Source organism: Phyllostomus hastatus, unplaced genomic scaffold, assembly GCF_019186645.2.
Source record: "Phyllostomus hastatus isolate PE091 unplaced genomic scaffold, TTU_PhHast_1.1 phas_scaffold_129, whole genome shotgun sequence".
NCBI lineage: Eukaryota > Metazoa > Chordata > Mammalia > Chiroptera > Phyllostomidae > Phyllostomus > Phyllostomus hastatus.
In genome coordinates, this window is record NW_025334009.1 from 28,430,126 (window position 1) to 28,449,049 (window position 18,924).

Consider the following 18,924-nt stretch of genomic DNA (forward strand, 5'->3'; position numbering starts at 1 on the left):
TAATTAAAATTGTATAACTATGGTAAAAATTAGAATTTATATTTAACCCTTAAATATTCTCTTACACAAATTTCAATACTTATGTATTCATGCTAACAGTGTCATGATGTATAAAATGAAATGAATACAACTCATCATAGATTTTGGCTTTTATAAGTATTGTCACTATCTACTGATTATGTTATTGGCCCTGCTTTATTTCTTAGGTTACTGGAGTTGGCTACAATCCATTTGGAGAAGTGATTGTTGATGGTGATGTTGTTCATGGATTTTATAACTCAGCTGTTAGCAGAATTGTTGAGGTAAATGCTTTATTCTCTAAGAAGGTGCCATTCTTCATAATGACTTAGGACACAGTGATGAGTTCACAGTTTATGTGTATTTCTCTTAGGCGGGCTGTGTGTGCAATGATGCTGTAATTAGAAACAACACTCTAATGGGGAAGCCAACAGAAGGAGCCTTAATTGCTCTAGCAATGAAGGTATGTGCCTAATCTGTCTTCTTTGACATATACAACATCACCCTTAACAAGAGAATGTGAGTCCATCAGTTTCATTTTTACTGGTTTTAGGCATGTTGTTTTTACTGCCTTTGGGAATCAGTGTTAGTCTTCCTGGAAATACAGAGCACAAAGCTTTTTCAGTGTAACTTTATCTCTTAAATGAAAGAAACAAAGTAATAACCAGTTATGAAAGCAGAAATGTTTGTCTTCCATAATCATTAGAGTTTTGTGTGAAAATCATTATGTGTGTTATTGCTGATAAATACTTTCAAATGAGTAAAAGGCAACATTCTATTATTTCCATGTGAAGGTATTAAGGACATCCTGAGAAACCAGCTTTTTTTTTTTTCAATCTTTTCTTTTTCTTCATTATCAATTTATTAAATGAATCTAGAGTTAGAATTTGTGTTAGGGAGATGGAGTGCTCTTCTCAGTAACCCTTTTATGTATTTCAGTTGATCCAGTCTCCTAAGTCCTACATTTTATTAAATAAGAAACCTAAAAGTCTAATCTGTCGCTCCCAAACAAAAATAAAATTCCTACTTTTAAAAAGAAGATTTTATTTATTTATTTTTAGGGGGAGTGGAAGGGAGAAAGGAAGAGAGGTAAAGAAATATTGCTAGGTTGCCTCTCATATACCCACTGGCCTGCAACCCAGGCATGTACCCTGACTAGGAATCAAACTGGTGACCTTTTAGTTCTTAGGCTGGCACTCAATCCACTGAGCCACACCAGGCAGAGCTAAAACTCCTACTTCTCTTAGAAGTCTTAGAAAACTTTGAGACTTTTGTGAAATAGAATATGCCTCTAAATGAAGTTGCTTGCATTGAGATCCAATACAGGAATAAATATAAAGGACACATGGACAAAAACTAGGAGGGGGTGGAAATGGGACAGGTGGGGAGGCCTGGGATGGGAGTAAAAGACAGAAAACTGTACCTGAACAACAATTAAAATAAAAAAAAAGTTTAAAAAAGTGGTGATTATTATAACACTTAATTTTAAAAACAAAATTGATAGTTTTAGAATATGCTTTCTTAACAGACTAACATTTTATCATTTATTCTCCTTTTAGCTAAAATAGGATGGCATAGCTTTTTAAAAGCTATTCAAAAATTGAATTTGTTCACAAGTATTACTGTATTATATATAACAGGATATTCAAAAGTTGAATATGTTGACAGGATTTACTGTGTTATATTTAACTTAATCTCTGAGAGATAAGGAATGTGAAACCCAGTTTTTATGGGTGGGGACCTCACATTTTAGGTAGGACGGTGACACTGGTGTGCTTGGAACAAGTACAAGGCAGACCAGGGTAGTAGAGAGTTAAGTCTTAAATATTGAACTACACAGAAGAAGAGTTCAAATTCAGACTTGGGACCTGGGCTTTGAAGGATAAGAAGGGTTTATTATTTTATTTTTATTTTCTAAAATATTTATTTTTAGAGGGAGGGAAAAGGAGGGAGAAAGAGGATGAGAAACATCTATGTGAGAGAGAAACACCACTTGGCTGCATCTTGCACGTGCCCCAACAGGGGATCAGGCCTGCAACCCAGGCCTGTGCCCTGACCTGAAATTGAATCGGTGACCTTTTGCTTTGCAGGGTGACACCCACCCAGCTGAGCCACACCAGTCAGGGTGATAAGAAGGGTTTCGATAGTAGGCAAACCAGGGAAAGAGCAGTAGTAAGAACACAGGGGAATACATAAGCCTAGAATGGATAGTGGCTTTTGAATTGATTAACGTGGATGAAGTGGAAGGAGTTTGAGTAATGTAGAGGACCGCTAAATAGACTGTATGGTTAGTTTCTGGAGGACCTTTGAAAACAAGGAAGAACAGTCTTTTCATGTTTCAGTCAACAACAAAAAGTCAACAAAAGTAATGAACTAGGTTTTTGAGTAGTTTAAAAAATATTTTCGAATATTTGGAGGAAAATACAACAGGGTATTGGGAGGGTGAATAGCTATATGACATTTGTAATAGTCAGAGTATCAAGTGGTAGGGTGAGAGTGTAAGGGAGTAGAATGGTAGCAACAGCTAAGTTAAAGTTAAATCCATAAGAAACAAAGAATTGAATCTAAATTTCTATTCATTATAGAAGTAAATGCTCAGTATGTGTTGGGTAACTTTGTTTAGTTATATCCTGCTTCTGTTCAGAATTTGAGTCAGTAGAGATTTTAATATAATCAGTGTTGAAAACTGTATATGTATGTGTATATGGTCCAGGTAGCATGCCTTAGGGTGTATCTAAATACCCAGACTTCCATGGTGAGTATGTATGCTGCTATTCGGAGATATATGGTATGTATAGATGGGGCACAGCTATTCTGTTGCTATTATTTGAAAAATAATCCAGGGTATCTCTACCTAGCCTAGCTGTAAGTTCTGACCCTTGTTTTTTTTGTTAAAGGAAAAAATAGTCACATGTTGGTGAGTTAACTCTCTTTTTGTGCCATGTAGATGGGCCTTGATGGACTTCAACAGGACTATATCAGAAAAGCTGAATATCCTTTTAGCTCTGAGCAAAAGTGGATGGCTGTTAAGTGTGTACACCGAACACAGCAGGTATCCTTCCATTTAAAGAATACTAATCTTGTTTTACGTAGGTGACTGTTTTTCATTTATTGTCTGTCCACCTTTAGAGTTATACAGTCATTGAGCATAACAAAGATCTGTTGCTTTAAAGTGTGCATAATTCATAGTAGATTCATCCCTTGTTGTTCTCACATTCTCTTTGACTTCATGCATAGATATATCTAGTTATGCTGTGTGAGCAAACAACTTAATCGAGGTGGAGCATGGTCTCAGTTTCTTAGAGCTTGTGACAGATTCTTTCAACCTGTATTTTGTCCTTGGTGACAGGCTGTTACAGGTTTCTGCTGACTATTGTCTGTGTTCTTTCACTGAAGGAATGTCTTATCTTCAAAACAAAATCACATTGTTTTGTGCATCACATGTGTATATTTCATATTAGTTGATCCGGCTTACAAAGTCGTAAAATGACATGCGCTGATATATTAGGCTACTACTACTTTGTGATTGGGTGCTTTAGAAATTTTTACAAAGTGTAATAAGAGTTCTTAGTTATCTCCAATGTACAGTCATATCATTCATAGTTGCTGTTTACAACTTAATGCTTAAACTTACTTGGCCCTAAAAAAACATGTATTTGTTATTTTTACATTTCCTTTTTTAGGAATTAATAATTGGTTAGTATTTTCACCGGTAAGCAAACATTTTGAAATGAATTATACCTGGTAACACGAAGCTTTCAAAAATTGCATTTGAGTAATAAAATTTTCAGATGATGTCCCTTGACCATCAATGATATAGCAAGAATACATATGTCAGTTTACTTGGAAGATCTCTTTTTTAACATTTTGCATACTATCACACAGTACTTCAAGATACTGTCGCTCATGTGATTTGACCTCAGTGGTTTTTAATCCAGCCTCATCCAAGTTATATACTGGAAGTGGTACTTTGATTCTTCCCAGTTGTGAAAGTGGCAGGACACAAATCTGTGTGGTCATTTTTCCCATATGAAGTTTCTCCTACAAAACAGAATCAGCCATTGTAACTAACAAAACCCAAACCCACTGATTTGACTCAGGATCTAGAAGAGGTCAGCTTGGCATAGATAAGGCAAAGTTATCACTTTAAAAACAACCTTAGTGGCTCTCAAATAGTTTGTCTTTAGAGGACTTTCATTTGAACTGGACAATATACATTTCTCTCTACTCTCTCCCTGGAACCTGCATAAACAACAACCAATGGATAAAAGATACAAATGTAAAAAGAAGAAGTATGGGGAAGACTCAGGGTGACCAAGTATCTTTGAAGGCAGAGACTAAGGTGTAAGGCTAAAAATGAGATCAGATTGAAATTCTGAATAAGAAACCAATAAAATTCCTCTAAGTACCATTTCTCTTTTTTTGAGGTTATACCTTTAGCCCAGTAGAATATCAGAAATCTCATCTAGGGGATAAGAGTAGGGGGTGAATTAAATTGGTTTAAGATTGTGGAAAAGGAGTGATTAAGGGGAAGCCATTGTCCTGAAGGTCAAGCCCCTAGGCCCTAACTCTACTTTCCTGGAATGCCTGCAGGCATCTTCATTCTAAATGAGGACGTGGGATTCCAACACTACAGAGTAATCCTAACTAAACTCTTTGTTCATTGGTGGAATTTATCTAATCTTGGGCTTGATGTAGTCAGCCGATAGCCTCAGGTTGGTAAACTCTGCCATTCGGTACCCTCCAGTTTCTAGACCTTTCCTCGATTCAGTCATAGATGTTAGTGGGTGGTCCGGGACTGCTAGATATTTGGGGGAAGTCTTCATTTTGAAAGACAGACCAAACCAGCAGAGAAAGAGGTCTCAGAGAAACAAAGATAATGCCAGATGCTTAAGTAAATTTCCAAAGACCATAAAAATGACAAAATGCTTTAAATAGAAAGTCTTTCAAATAAAGTCAAGGAATCTATCAGAAAATAGAATAAAAAGTCAAAGAGGTGAACAAAATAAAGGATAAAGTACAAAAATCAGAATATAAATATAGGAAATTCAACATCCATCTGATAGTGGTAACAGGAAGAAAAAACAAAATGGGAATATTTTAACAAATAGCACCAGAAAATTTTCCAAAAAAAGGACCTCAGCTTCTAGAATAAAATTGTCTGTCAGCTAGGGAGGAGATTGTACACCCAGGAAAACATCCTGAGACTGAAAATCTCCCTTTGTAGGCTCAGGGCCGTGAAAGACCTAAGAAGGAGACTCGTCACTGCAGTCTCGTAATTAATGGAGTTTTTAAAGGGAATCTTACATAGGAGGTGGGTCTTGGACAGTTGGAAGACAAAAATGACGGGTGCCAAAGAATTATGTAGGGTAAAGGAGGGCATGGTCATGGGTACCAGCATGTGAATGCTTCCAGGTATGAGAAATTAGTTTGCATGCCCAGCCAGGTCAGGACAGCAGCCTGTTGTTGCAGGAACTAGCACGCAGTGGGAGGCGGGAGAGGGTTACTGGTTTATGTCAGAATGAACATTGGTTATGATCAGTCCATCTCTAAGTGGGGCTTGGAGGAAGCAATCTCCCGTTTCTGGCCCAGGTCCAGCTCATGGGTCAGGCAAAATCACGTCTTGGAAATTTCTCCTCCTTCAGAGGTAAAAAAAAAAAAATAATCAAATTTGAGGTACTTAGTGTGAATTCTAAAAGCTTCCAGAGGTTTTGGGGTGGGTGGGAGGCCAGTCAAGGGGGAGATCACATATATACAGGTTTAGGAATTAAAGTTGCTTCTTTGGACTTCAGATACAGCATTGGATAGTGGAGGCTGGAAGATAAAGAAGAAAGCATTCAAATTGAGAGGAAATGTATTCCTAGATGAACTAAAAAATGTGGGGATGGAATAAAATGGATATGCCACCCATCTTTTCTTAGAAAGATATTGGTGGATACGTGAGTTCAGGATAAGACAACAAACTAAAGAAAAGGAAGGCATAGCACACAGTGAGTTCTAACCAGGACAGGGGTGGAAAGAATCTCCAGGAGAGAGGGGAGAGGAAGTTCTTGTATGCCAGTTGTGCAGCAGCCTAGCAACCAGGTTTCTCAGGTTAGACAAGGGAGGGAGAATGTGACTCAGGGAGAAGATCTTCAGTAATAGTTTGGGAGTAATAGTTTACCTGCTCACTCGATCAGGTCAAAAATGTCATTTAGCAGGGCTCATAATTACATGGAAGAATTCCGGAATAATAAGTAATAAGTACAAAGAAAACCAAGCAAATAAAAAAGGAGGCAGCTATTCATTTTCCAAAAGATGAAGCTTGGACAGGAAAATAAATATATTTTATTTATATACACCGTGAAAACATCACATGCCTTCCTGCTGCTTCCCTGCCCTCTAATATCTGTTCACTAGTTATCTGGGGACTCAGGTGCCTATCTCAGTGTGATCATACACTGTAATGAGATGTAGAGGAAGAACACCTTATGCTTTGGTTCCTAGATCTCCATTTGGAAGTGACACAAGTACTGCCCATATTTATTGGTCAAAGAAAGTCACACCTGACTTCCAAGTGGGAGGTAGAGACAAGGAAACATGTTCCTACTATGCGCCACACGGAGAACTGGGATGTGTATGAACTGTTTTATTGGCTACCACTTCATTCGACAGTGAGGAGTCATAAAGTAAACAGTACTGACAAATTTTGCTTTAATTATATTATAATGGTATGAGGAGGAGGGATAGGTAGTGGGGTGGTCAGACTATCACCTGTTGGGACAATTTTATACATTGTCCCAACAGACAATGTATAAAATTGATAAGGAAAAGAGTAACAGTACAACATATTTAAAAACATGGAGATAAATACCAAGGAAGACATGTGTACGTCTATAAAGTTTAAAATTGGCTTGCCTTTTTGAGGTACAACTAGAGGTGAGAAGGTTTGGGCAGGGAACTGTGATTTTTCATTGTAAGCTTTTGTATATTACTTTACTATGATGAAAAAATAGAAAGTCTGATAAAACTCAATTATAAGGTGGTTGTGAGAATTAAATGGGAACACACACACACACACACACACACACTAACAACCAATAGAAGGCTTGAACCATTGCTTGGGCTGATGTTGTTAGATCTCTTTCCTATTAAGTTGTGAGCTTCTCTTCAGATCTCAGAGTGCTTCATCTGGGGTGTAGTGTAGCACTGTCTTCAATGTGTGGGTATGAGGGTAGAGAGTAGATGCCTTTTTTTTATATAGGATGCAGAAAACCCCCAGATATGAGCTTTTAATCGTCAGAGTTCAAGTGCCACTCCAAGCGTTAGGCTTGAGTAACTTCCCTGAGGATTATGAGAAATGAATGCCACTGGCTTTTGCACTCCAATGGCAGATATGTACAAGTTGAAATTAATTTGAATTTATTTGCTATGCTTTTTCTTAGGATGGACCAGAGATTTGTTTTATGAAGGGTGCTTATGAACAGGTGATTAAGTATTGTACTACGTACCATAGCAAAGGGCAGACTTTGACACTCACCCAGCAGCAGAGAGATCTGTACCAACAAGAGAAGGCACAAATGGGCTCAGCAGGGCTCAGAGGTAAGGTTGCTTCAGCCTAGTCCCCAAGGTTGGAAAGGTAATGCTGTCTGTTAATTGCAGGTGAATTCATGCTTCACATCTGAGCTGTCCAGCTATAGTCCAGGCTTTGTAGAACCCCACCATTTCTGAAGTGTTATGTTTTAACTGGCCCCTAAAACCTCGAGAAATTGGAATATAGCAGAATATGCAATTTCTAGTTCTTAGAAACCTGCAGTGATCTCTGCAAAGATGATAGAAATTGTTTATCTTATAAGGAGGGAGATGGATGGAGGTCAAGTGATGTCACTCCTTCCTTATTTTGTTACTTTGTCTTATTTGTTAATAGATCTAAAGTACTTGCTTAAATATGGAAGTCTGAAGCCTCTAATTTGGCATTTAAGCTGAGGTGATTGCTTACTTCTTCCTCATCTGCTTCCTTCCCTTGGCATTTACCAGAGGCAAAGAAATGCCCAGATCCTGCTGGCATTTGTGTTCCTGACCAAACATGACAGAGAGAGAGGGTCTGCTGTGCATACACACCAGGCCACTTCTCTTAGGGACATCATGTGTAGGGTCCAGGAGTCCGGGGTTGGGGCTGTACTTGTACTTGGTTTTTACCTTCTGAATAGTCATCTGGCTTATGGGACACACACACACACACACTTATGTAGTCTCTCTCAAGGAAACTGGAAGAGTTGATTTCCTTAATTTTATTACTTTTTACAAAATGGAAGCCAAGCACAATTCCTGGGATGGGGAACAAGTTATGTAAAAAATCTCCCTACTCATGGTTCACTTAAGCAAGGACTTTCTGTGTGCATAAAACATTTATATAGATTTATAGACTTTCTGATTTAGAAAGGTATTCTGTGGCTTTACTTTAGGGTAGAGTTTTGTTATTCTTAGCTCACAGCAGGAGGGTTTCAAAGTTGGCTTGGATATAGAGACCTTGAAGAAACCCTAAAGGTCTAGCATGTGCTTCTTGTTTTCCTTAATTTTTAGAACAGGGGTTTCACGATGTATTTTTTTAAATTCTCTTTTCATCTGGAGGAACATGGAGGTTTGTGTATGTATGGTTTGGCGTTATAATATTGTGAAACAGACCAGAGTTGGTAGAGTGGAGTCTTTGTTTCAGAGGGCTTTGGAAAGCATTCTGGTCATTTGTCTCTTCTTATGTTTCCCACTTCCTCTGCTTGTGCTCCATTTTCCTTTTCCACCTGAAATTACTGTAATGAAGAAGGGAAAGATTTTAAATTTAATTTGATAAGTACTTAGTGTTACATCTTATAAAAAGTTTTTTAAAGTGTATATGGTTTGTAATTAGAGTATGTTTGTTTTCATGTTTTAGTTACAGACCCTCCACATGAAAAAGGTCTAAACAGTTCTAAACCGTGTCCCAAACAGTAGCATAGATCTGCATTTGTTCTAAAGAAGCAAGCAAATAAATATAGGATACTAACCTCTAGGCTAATACCACCCCTCCATTGAGAGTTCAAGCGCTGATCACCCTTTCTTAGGACTTGCTGACACAAACTGGTACTGTCCCCTTCTGTCACTATCTGCCTCGGTCCCAACACCAGGGACTGTCAGGGTGAAGTCATATACCTAACTGTTGATGTAGATGTGTGGCCCATCTATTGTACATAAATAGGTACAAGGTATGTCCGGCAAAAGTCCAGCCATTGTTAACATAACAAGAATGGTTTGCAGCACATCAGTGTAACCTGGCAGCTAAAGACAGTGGACTAGGACGTGCATGCGTGAACAGTGATGACTTCACTGTACTAGTCAGTGGGGGTGGTAGGTGCCATTGAGTGGGCATGTGTACTTTGTAGCCATCACATTCAAAACGAGTGAGTATAGCAATGAATCTGCATTAAAGTTTGCATTAAGCTTGAACATTCTTCCACCGAAACTATTCAGATGATTCAGAAAGTTTTCTGAGATGATGCAGTGAGTGCAGCACAAATAAAAGTGTGGCACAAACACTTTAAAGATGATCGAGAATCTGCTGAAAGTGATCCACGTTCTGGAAGGCCTACAGCAAGCAGAACACCTGAGAGTGTTGAATGTGTACGGGCTGCAGTCGACAAAGATCGATGACTGTCAGTGTGAGAACTAGAACCAGAAGCTGATTTGAGGATTCCAAAAACTACTGTGTCTGAGATTTTGATGCAGGATCTTGGCGTGGAATATGTCATGGCAAAATTTGTTCCATGGCTTCTGCTACCAGAGCAAAAGGATCATAGTGCTGCATTTGGGAGAGGTCCCAAGGTGTCTACTTTGAAGGGGACTGAGATGTCCTTGGCCTACATACAGTTTCTCGTATCTTGTATCTTCTTCAATAAATGTCTCTCCTCATAGTACATGGCTGGTTACTTTCTGGACAGACTGCATATATGACTCTCAACACTGGAAAAATGGAAGTTTTGGTTCTAACCTAGGATTTCCAAATATATCTAATCTTCCATATATTCTGCTTAAATAAGAATGGATACTTCTTGTGATCTCACTGGGACTTTTTAGTTTGCCCATGGGATGTATATGTTTAGTTGGTGTGTTTGTGTGTGTGTGTGTTTTCTTTGATAAGTTCTTCAGTCTAATAATATACCAGGTAGACACACATCTCTTTGGCTGCTAAGGTAGTTATAAGAGGTTCCAGAATTCTGAGAATAAACTAATGATATTTGGCAATGAGTAGTACTTTGTACTATCTCTTAAGTGCTCGAGGATGACAAAAGCCAACTGTAAATAATGGTAGGGTTTGGGACAGCTGTAATAGAACAACAATAAAATACACACACACACACACGAGAAGTTAAAAAAAATAATGGTAGGGTGGTGTTATTTATACTCTTACATTACCAGAGTTGCAGTTAAGAAATACCTGTTAATGTTATGGGAAGGATGAAGAAATGCAAACTCTTGTGTATGTTAGTGGTTTTGTAATCACTTTACAGTTACCTTTACCCCCTTGGTATGTGAGATTGTTACATGTTGTGTCTAATTAATTGATATAGCCTTCTTTTCAAGCTATTGACTTATTAAAGAGACCTATAAACTGGAAAGCTGAAGATAACATTAGTAAAAGTCACCTTCAGAGGTGTCTTGTTTAAAATTGACTTTAAAGCTCAACACACCTATAGTTTTTCCAAATAATTAATTGTATTTTTTAAAGAGCCAATAGTTTGTATTGAAAGGAGCTGCATATAGTTACTAGATGAAAACATTCTTTATTCATTTCTCATTTGCCTTCTCTTAACAGTTTTGTCTTATTCCTTTTAATTTTAATACTTTAAAGCAATCCTGTATCTATAATCATTAAACTATGATGTCTTACCACATAATCATTTTGGTTTTTAAAGATTATGTAATAACCACAATGACGTTATAATTTTAAGTGATTTATTTGTGTTAGAAGTGTTACTGTCTCTAGCTTTTGTCAAGTAAATTCTAATGCTTTTGTGATTCACATTTTCTTTTTTGGATTTTATTATTATTTCTTAAGTTCTTGCCTTGGCTTCTGGTCCTGAACTGGGACAACTGACATTCCTTGGCCTGGTGGGAATCATCGACCCTCCTAGAACTGGTGTGAAAGAAGCTGTTACAACACTCATTGCTTCAGGAGTTTCAATAAAAATGATTACTGGAGACTCACAGGAGACTGCAGTTGCAATCGGTATTAGGCTGCTTCCTTTTGTTTTTGATAGTTTTTTAAAAAAATTGCTGCCGTGCATGGTTTAGTGAACCATTAGACATGAAATGTGTTTACATAATATTGAGATTATATATATATAATTAAAATTGATTCTTTATGTGCTCATGCTCTGTATAAAATTGTGGGACAAAACTTAGTTTAGTTGAAAACGTTTTTTAACCTCATAACCCACTATCCTGATGAATAAAAAGCACTAGATCATGAATGTGAAAGGAAACATGAAAATTAATTTTTTCCTTTTAACGTAAGTATTTTTAAGCAAGATTTGTACCTATTTTGAAAGAAAATAGCTGTTTGTTTCTCTTATCTCATCATATGTATGTCTGTATTGTTTGAATGCCACTTATAATTGCCTTAAAAAGTAAAAGGGTTAAAAATGAACATGAAAGTTAATCTCCCAGAGCCTGTACACTATACTTCATACTGATAAATTTAAGCAATTTGCTAGAAGTTCATTATTTCTGATTTTATTAATATGGACAGAGGTTGGGATGGGAGTTTCTCTTTATGTTATTAAAGAAGAATGTTATTAGAAACGTTAACATGGTTGGGAAGATTATACTTTGAAAAACTGGCAACATTTATTTTTGTTTACATAGAACTACATGATTACCACATCAGCCATCATTTTATTTGACTTTGGATACTTAAAATGCACTCTGATCTTCATTACAGTTGAGCTGCTGTGCAGAACCTCATTGTTCTTGTTTCAGTTTTTAGTTTTGATGAGGGATTAAGTTGTGAAAACTCTTTATTTACTCTTAAATTTAAACAAAAATAAAAGAGTGAAACAGAACACCCCAGATGTCTAAAACTCAGATAGGTTTTGCCTTACTAGTAGTTTGTCTTGCAGTCCCTTGATATAGAGGTATTTTATACTTAAAAGTGAGTGGATGACAAGTTATATTAACTGAGCATTATGTTGACTATCCTGTCAAACAAAACCAATTTTTTAAATTATGTTTTTTCTTCCATTTCACTTTAGCCAGTCGCCTGGGATTGTATTCAAAAACTTCCCAGTCAGTCTCAGGAGAAGAACTAGATGCAATGGATGTCCAGCAGCTTTCACAAATACTCCCGAAGGTACTCATAAACTAAAGCCTTTTAGATGAAAGGCCTTACACTAAGTGTTACCATTTCTACTGCTATGAAAATGAAACTATTTATTTGAGAACAGTTAGGACATGACCACAAAATTTGTTGGTCCAGATCATGAAATGAAATCTTACCATTGCAATTGGACTTATCGTTGCAAGTATCTGTGATGTGATCGTTATGACTGTCATTGCAAGGTTATTAATGTTAGCGAGAACCAGCTTTCACCAGAGGAGAGCACTGTATAGATTAGCAACGGTTGTTGGTTGTATTGTATTTATCAAGTACAGAATGGAGAGAAAGACCATTACTTTATACTTCTTAACCTTTTGTTCTATTTTAATTGTAGCATGAATATGTAATACTTTTAAAAATTGAAGTATCATTTACATACAGTAAAATTCACCCTTTTTAATGCACTGTTCTAAGTTTTGATATTTGGTCTTGTAACTGCCACCACTGCAAGATACAGAACAGTTTCATTAGACCCCAGATTCTCTTGTGCCTTTTTGTAATCAGCTCCTCCCTCTACTTCCACAATGAGGCACCCACTGCTTTGTTTTCTGTCCCTATAGTTTTGCTCCTTTCAGAATGTACTAAAAATGGAACCGTGTAGTAAGAAGCCTTGAATATGTTTCTTTCACTTATTAACACTTGCATTTGAGATTTATCTGTGTTGGTTGTGTGTATGTGTGTATTAGCAGTTCATTTTCTGTTTCCTGAGTAGTATTCACTGTACGGGTAAATGTTACTTATTCACCACTTCAAAGACATTTGAATTATTTTCAGTTTTTGCAGATTATGAATAAGCTACTATAAACATTTGTAAGTTTTTGCACAAATATAAATATTTATTTATTTTGAGTAAATACCTAAGAGTTGCTACTGGGTCATATGAGTAATGTATATTTATCTTTGTAAGAAACTACCAAGTTGTTTACAGTGTTGCTTTATTGTTTTGCAACTCTATCAGCAGTGTTTGAAAATTCCGATTGCTCTGCATCTTCACTGGCACATAGGATAGTCAGTTCTTCCACTCCTCATTCTGATAGGTATATAATGGTATCTTATTGTGGATGTAATTTGCATTTTCCTTACAAGTAGTGAGGTTGAGTGTCTTTTAATGTGCTGCTTTTTTTTTTCCATTCATATATCTTCTTTAGTGAAGTGTCTGCCCTGCCTATTTTTGAAAAATTGTGTTTGTTTTTATTGAATTTTGAGTGTCTTTTGTGAGATACTTGATTTCAAGTATTTTTTCCCCAGTGTGTGGCTTATCTTTTTATTCTCTTAACAGTGTATTTCAGAGAGCAGAAGTTGTAAATTTTGATGTAGTCTAGTTTATCACTTTTTTCTCTTATATGTCTTTTCTTGGTGCCTTATCAAAAACTCTGCCTAATTCCAAATTACACATTTTTTTTCTGTATTTCCTTCTAGAAGTCTTATATTTTTAGTTTTTACACTAAGGTCTGCAATGCATTTTCAATTAATTTCTCTCACACTGTGAGAAATGAGTTATGGTTTTTTTTTGTTGTTTGTTTGTTTTTTGCGTAGGGATGCTTATTTGTTCCATCACTATTTGTTGAAAAGATTCTTCATTGAAATGTCTTTTTACCTTTGATTGTAATGCTTTTCTAACAAATTATTTATAACAGTAATTTCTTTAGAACCAGGTTCCCACCCTCACCCTGACTCCACCCCCCTCCCACTTGTGTTTCTGTAACTCTCTAATAGCCAGCATGTGTTCTTGGTCTTATGCTTTTACTTCAGATTAGTTTGAATAGCTTTTCATTTATCAGTGTTAAGAACAAAATGTTTCTTCTAAATGGTCAGCTCACTGAGGTATTTCTACATGTACTCAATCATATTCATTTCTGTTCCTTATTAAAATGCTTTTCAGTTTTCCCTTTCTGTAATTTAACCACACATTTCAAATCTCCTAACATTGCTGTGTCCTTTTGACCTGGAGCCAATTAAAAAGTAGTATAAAAACTGAATTTTGCTTAATTGTTTTTAAAGTCAATCTGGGAGTTCTCATTGTTTTTGTTTATGATTTCTTTTTTTTAATATATTTTATTGATTATGCTATTACAATTGTCCCATTTTCCCACTTCACTCCCCTCTACTCTGCCCACCCCCTCCCACCCACATTCCCCCCCCCTTTAGTTCAGGCCTATGTGTCATAAGTTCTTTAGCTTCTACATTTCCCATACTATTCTTGCCCTCCCCCTGTCTATTTTCTACCTACCATCTATGCTACTTATTCTCTATACCTTTTCCCCTCTCTCCTCCTCCCACTCCCCTGTTGCTAACTCTCCATGTGATCTCCATTTCTGTGGTTCTGTCCCTGTTCCAGTTGTTTGCTCATTTTGCTTTTGTTTTAGGTGTAGTTGTTACCAACTGTGAGTTTGATGTCTTTTTTTACTGTTCATATTTTTTATCTTCTTTTTCTTAGATAAGTCCCTTTAACATTTCATATGGGGCTTGGTGATGATGAACTCCTTTAACTTGGCCTTATCTGAGAAGTGCTTTATCTGCCCTTCCATTCTAAATGAAAGCTTTGCTGGATAGATCAATCTTGGATGTAGGTCCTTGCCTTTCATGACTTGGAATACTTCTTTCCAGCCCCTTCTTGCCTGCAAGGTCTCTTTTGAGAAATCAGCTGACAGTCTGATGGGAACTCCTTTGTAGGTAACTGTCCCCTTATCTCTTGCTGCTTCTAGAACTCTCTCCTTCATTTTTACCTTGGGTAATGTAGTTATGATGTGCTTTGGTGTGTTCCTCCTTGGGTCCAACCTCTTTGGGAGTCTCTGAGCTTCCTGGACTTCCTGGAAGTTTATTTCCTTTGCTAGATTAGGGAAGTTCTCCTTTATTATTTGTTCAAATAACTTTTCCACTTGTTGTTTTTCCTCTTCCCCTTCTGGTACCCCTATAATTCGGATGTTGGAACGTTTAAAGATGTCCTGGAGGTTCCTAAGCCCCTCCTCATTTTTTTTTGAATTCTTATTTCTCCATTCTTTTCTGTTTGGTTGTTTCTTTCTTCCTTCTGGTCCATTCCATTGATTTGAAACCCAGTTTTCTTTCCATTACTGTTGGTTCCGTGTGCATTTTTCTTCATTTCACTTATTGTAGCCTTCATTTGTTCATCTAATTTGTGACCAAAATCAACCAATTCTGTGAGCATCCTGATCACCAGTGCTTTGAACTGTGCATCTGATAGATTGTCTGTCTCTCAGTCGCTTAAAAGTACTGGCTGCGGAGCTTTCAATTCTGTTTGCGCCATCTTTTTTTTTTTTTTTCCCCTTCTTTGGTCTTGTTGCACCTGTTACGTTTGAGGGGCAGAGCCTTAGGTGTTCACCAGGCCAGGGCACCCCATCGCTGGGTTGTGATGTTGTATGTGGGCGCAGGGTCTGAGAGGGAACAATGTCACTTGCTCTGCTCTCTCCAGGACTTCAGTCCCCTCTGCCACTTCCCACAAGCAGATTGGGCCCTTCTGGGGCTGGCTCCTGGGTGGGTGGGCTTATGTACTTTCTAGGACTCTGTGGGTCTCCCCAAGGAGCTCTCCTGTGAGGCTGGGAGATTCTCTCGGCCTCAACCCCCGCAGGTGTTTTCAATCGGTGCTTTTAGGCTTTATTTCCCCGTGCTGGGTCCCTGGGTTGCGCGGTCTGTGTTGCTGCCCGTTTTCGCCTAGCTTATCTGCACAGGAATGTGTGACTCTGTGACTGCGGACAGCCAGCTGCCTTGCGCTCCTCACTGGGTGGTCTGCTTGTTGCCTCCCACGCCCAGGGTCTGCCACCAGGTCCGTCACCTGCCCCTGGGCATCTGGGGTTCATCAACTGCCGCCTGTGCCCTGCGTGCCTGCATTTGCCAGCCACTGCTTTTTCCTGCTGGGACTCCTCGACCTCTCTCCATAGGCCTCCAACTCCACCCCTCTTACCATTCTGGATGAATGGTTGTCAGACTTCCGTTCAGTTCATTTCTCTCTGTTCTGGTTGGTTTTTTGTTTCTAAAATTTTGTTGTCCTTAGTTTTGGTTGTGCAAGGAGGTACGGTGTGTCTGCCGACGCCTCCATCTTAGCCGGAAGTCCCCTGTTTATGATTTCTTGCAGTTTGTTTGACAGTTCCCATCATTAAATGTGGACATCCTCTTTTTTTTTTTGTTCGTTTTTTATAGCAGTACCTGCATTTGTATTTCTGTCAAACCTGCTAACCAAGTCCCTGTAATATAATCCCAGTTTGTGTGCTGTTTAATTTTTGGTTGGTTATAAATATTTATTTTAGTCACCTATTTTTTTTTTCAATGCATCAGGTAACTTTTTATAGGTCTTGGAAGATTTGGGGACCTTTGGCAGGTTATTTTAATGCTGGGAGTGGTTTTAAAAATTAAGCTGTCTAATATTTTCCTACTTTCTGTTTTAAAATTTTCTTTTCCTAGTGCAACTTGTCTATTAATGTTGATCAAAAGAGCTGTTGAGTACTGACCACAAATACAACACTGAAAAATAAGTGCCAGTGAGAAGAGAGAATACTTTTACAAGTTGCTTCTGAAAATGCATAGCCTTTCCCCCCTTGCTTTAATGATTTTTATCTTTTCCTCCCATGTTATTCCCTAAACTCTCTCCTTTTCTGACAAAGTTCTTCTTCTTTCCCGCTGTGTTTTTACCATATACTATCTTCCTGCCTTGTGCTCCCAAACGACAGTGATTTTTCTCAGTGCTTCTCTCTAACCAGTGCATTCCCTTTTTCTGGGTAAAGAAACAGACATAAGTGTGAAATGATCATTAATAGATGAAATTCAGTTGCCTTCGAGTTTAATCCTAGCTCTGTGACATAGTGATGTAGTTTAGTTTTTACTAATTTCTAGCATTTTTTAATATCTAATTTCTTTAGGCCATAATTTTATGTGTTAAGTTTCAATATTTTTACTCAACTAAAAGGAGTAACCTGTTCATCCTCATGCTTTAAGAGCCAATTTTTGTGCAATGTTATCGTTACCGAATGGACTCATGGGGGGACGATATACTAATACCAAATGGACCCCCCATTTTCTCCCGGGGTACTCCTCTACTAGGTTGCCTTGCCTGCCTCCAGGGAATTATAGCTCTCAATGTCAGAGTTTGGTGAAATGGAAAGGAATTATTTGTGCAAAAGTTACACAGACTTAAGAGTAATGACTTAATGTCTTTATCAAAATCCCAAAGTCCCTTAAAACACCCACAAACACACACAGTCCTTCCTTACCCCCTTTGTCCAGTCCAGGGTACCATAACTCAGAAAAAGAAATAAAAATCTGTGGCTCAGGTAACCCCCAGTTCTTCCCAGTAATCCATGCTCAGCTGGCAGGCCTCCCTTGGTTCCCAGCACCATCAGCTGTGTCACCACCACAACCTCTAGTTCTTAATCCAATTAGTTTTGGATTAAGTTTCCCCAACTAGTTATGGGGAAACATTCCCTAGTGTTTCAGAGACCCGAAACACTGGGGGAAGGTGTCATGGGTTGGCACCTTCTCATGGCCACCAGCAAGAGTCCTCTCACCCTTTCCTTCCCGCAGCATCTCTCCTACATTCTTCCAAACTGCTAAGAGAGAGCTCTGTATCACTGCTACATCTTGCTGTCCAGCTTCCTAAGCTACATGGCAAAGGGAGCCCCCAAACCACGTGGATCCTCCTTCTCTCCAAAGCCGCATGGTCCCCTTCTCTCAAAGCCGAACAATTCTCAATGGCCCTGCTCCATGTGTCCCAGCCCCAAGTTCAGACTTGTTGGGGTGAAGCCATCCTATAGATTTTTTACTATTTCCTAGACACCCTGAGTTCTGGACCCCATTACAAATCCCTATTTAGGGGCCTCCCTACTGCAACCTGTTACATTATGTACCATATGCAGAACACCTAAGTGAGTGTTCAGCTTGGTATTAGTAAAAGAGAAAGAAAGGATGGTGCCTAGAGACAGATACTGCATGGTGGGAATTATGACAGTGCTCGTCTGATTTTGTTTTCTTGGAAATAGGAAACAAGGTTTTCAGCTGACAGTGAGGTTGGAGAAAAGGATCAGTTGAAAGTGCGAGGAGAGAAAAGTAGTATGGGTGAACCCTCTAGGAGAGTAGGAAAGAGAATGGTGTATTATGTGGCTAATAAAATTGCCGTGGCTTAGAAGTATTGTTGGAGAGAGGGATAGTAAGGCAGATGTTCAGGTCTCTGAAACACTGGGGAGCGACCTCTCTGGAGCAGTGGGTGCTTGTAGTTACAGGGAAGTGTAGTCTCCTGTGGTGTTCAGAACTGAGGTTTGATGAATAAAGAAGGGAGAATGGTGGGCACCTGTCCCCCTCTAGGCTCTCCTGGTTGTACTGTTGGAGAGGACTGTAGGGGTGGCCCATGTTTCGTGGAAAAATCAGGTTAACGCAATGTGGAAAAAGGGAGGACATCGGGGATTTTTGTTGGTTACTGATAACTGACTTTGGGGCACAGGGAAAAGGTTTCAGAAGACGGGAGATGGAAACAGAAAAAGGGATCAAATGCATGGTTTGGAGAGAGAAGATCA

At 38.3% G+C, this 18,924-nt stretch overlaps 1 protein-coding gene across 5 annotated transcripts in view; it reads left to right on the forward strand.

Moving 5' to 3' along the window:
• Nucleotides 1–18,924, forward strand: part of ATP2C1 (ATPase secretory pathway Ca2+ transporting 1) — a 129,249-nt gene that overhangs the window by 91,010 nt on the left and 19,315 nt on the right. For all 5 annotated transcript variants that reach the window (XM_045856659.1, XM_045856661.1, XM_045856660.1 and 2 more), the window contains 6 exons: nt 207–302; nt 392–481; nt 2,966–3,070; nt 7,443–7,599; nt 11,087–11,257; nt 12,282–12,379. In XM_045856659.1, coding sequence (XP_045712615.1) covers nt 207–302; nt 392–481; nt 2,966–3,070; nt 7,443–7,599; nt 11,087–11,257; nt 12,282–12,379 — 717 coding nt within the window. The remainder of the gene's footprint in view (nt 1–206; nt 303–391; nt 482–2,965; nt 3,071–7,442; nt 7,600–11,086; nt 11,258–12,281; nt 12,380–18,924) is intronic.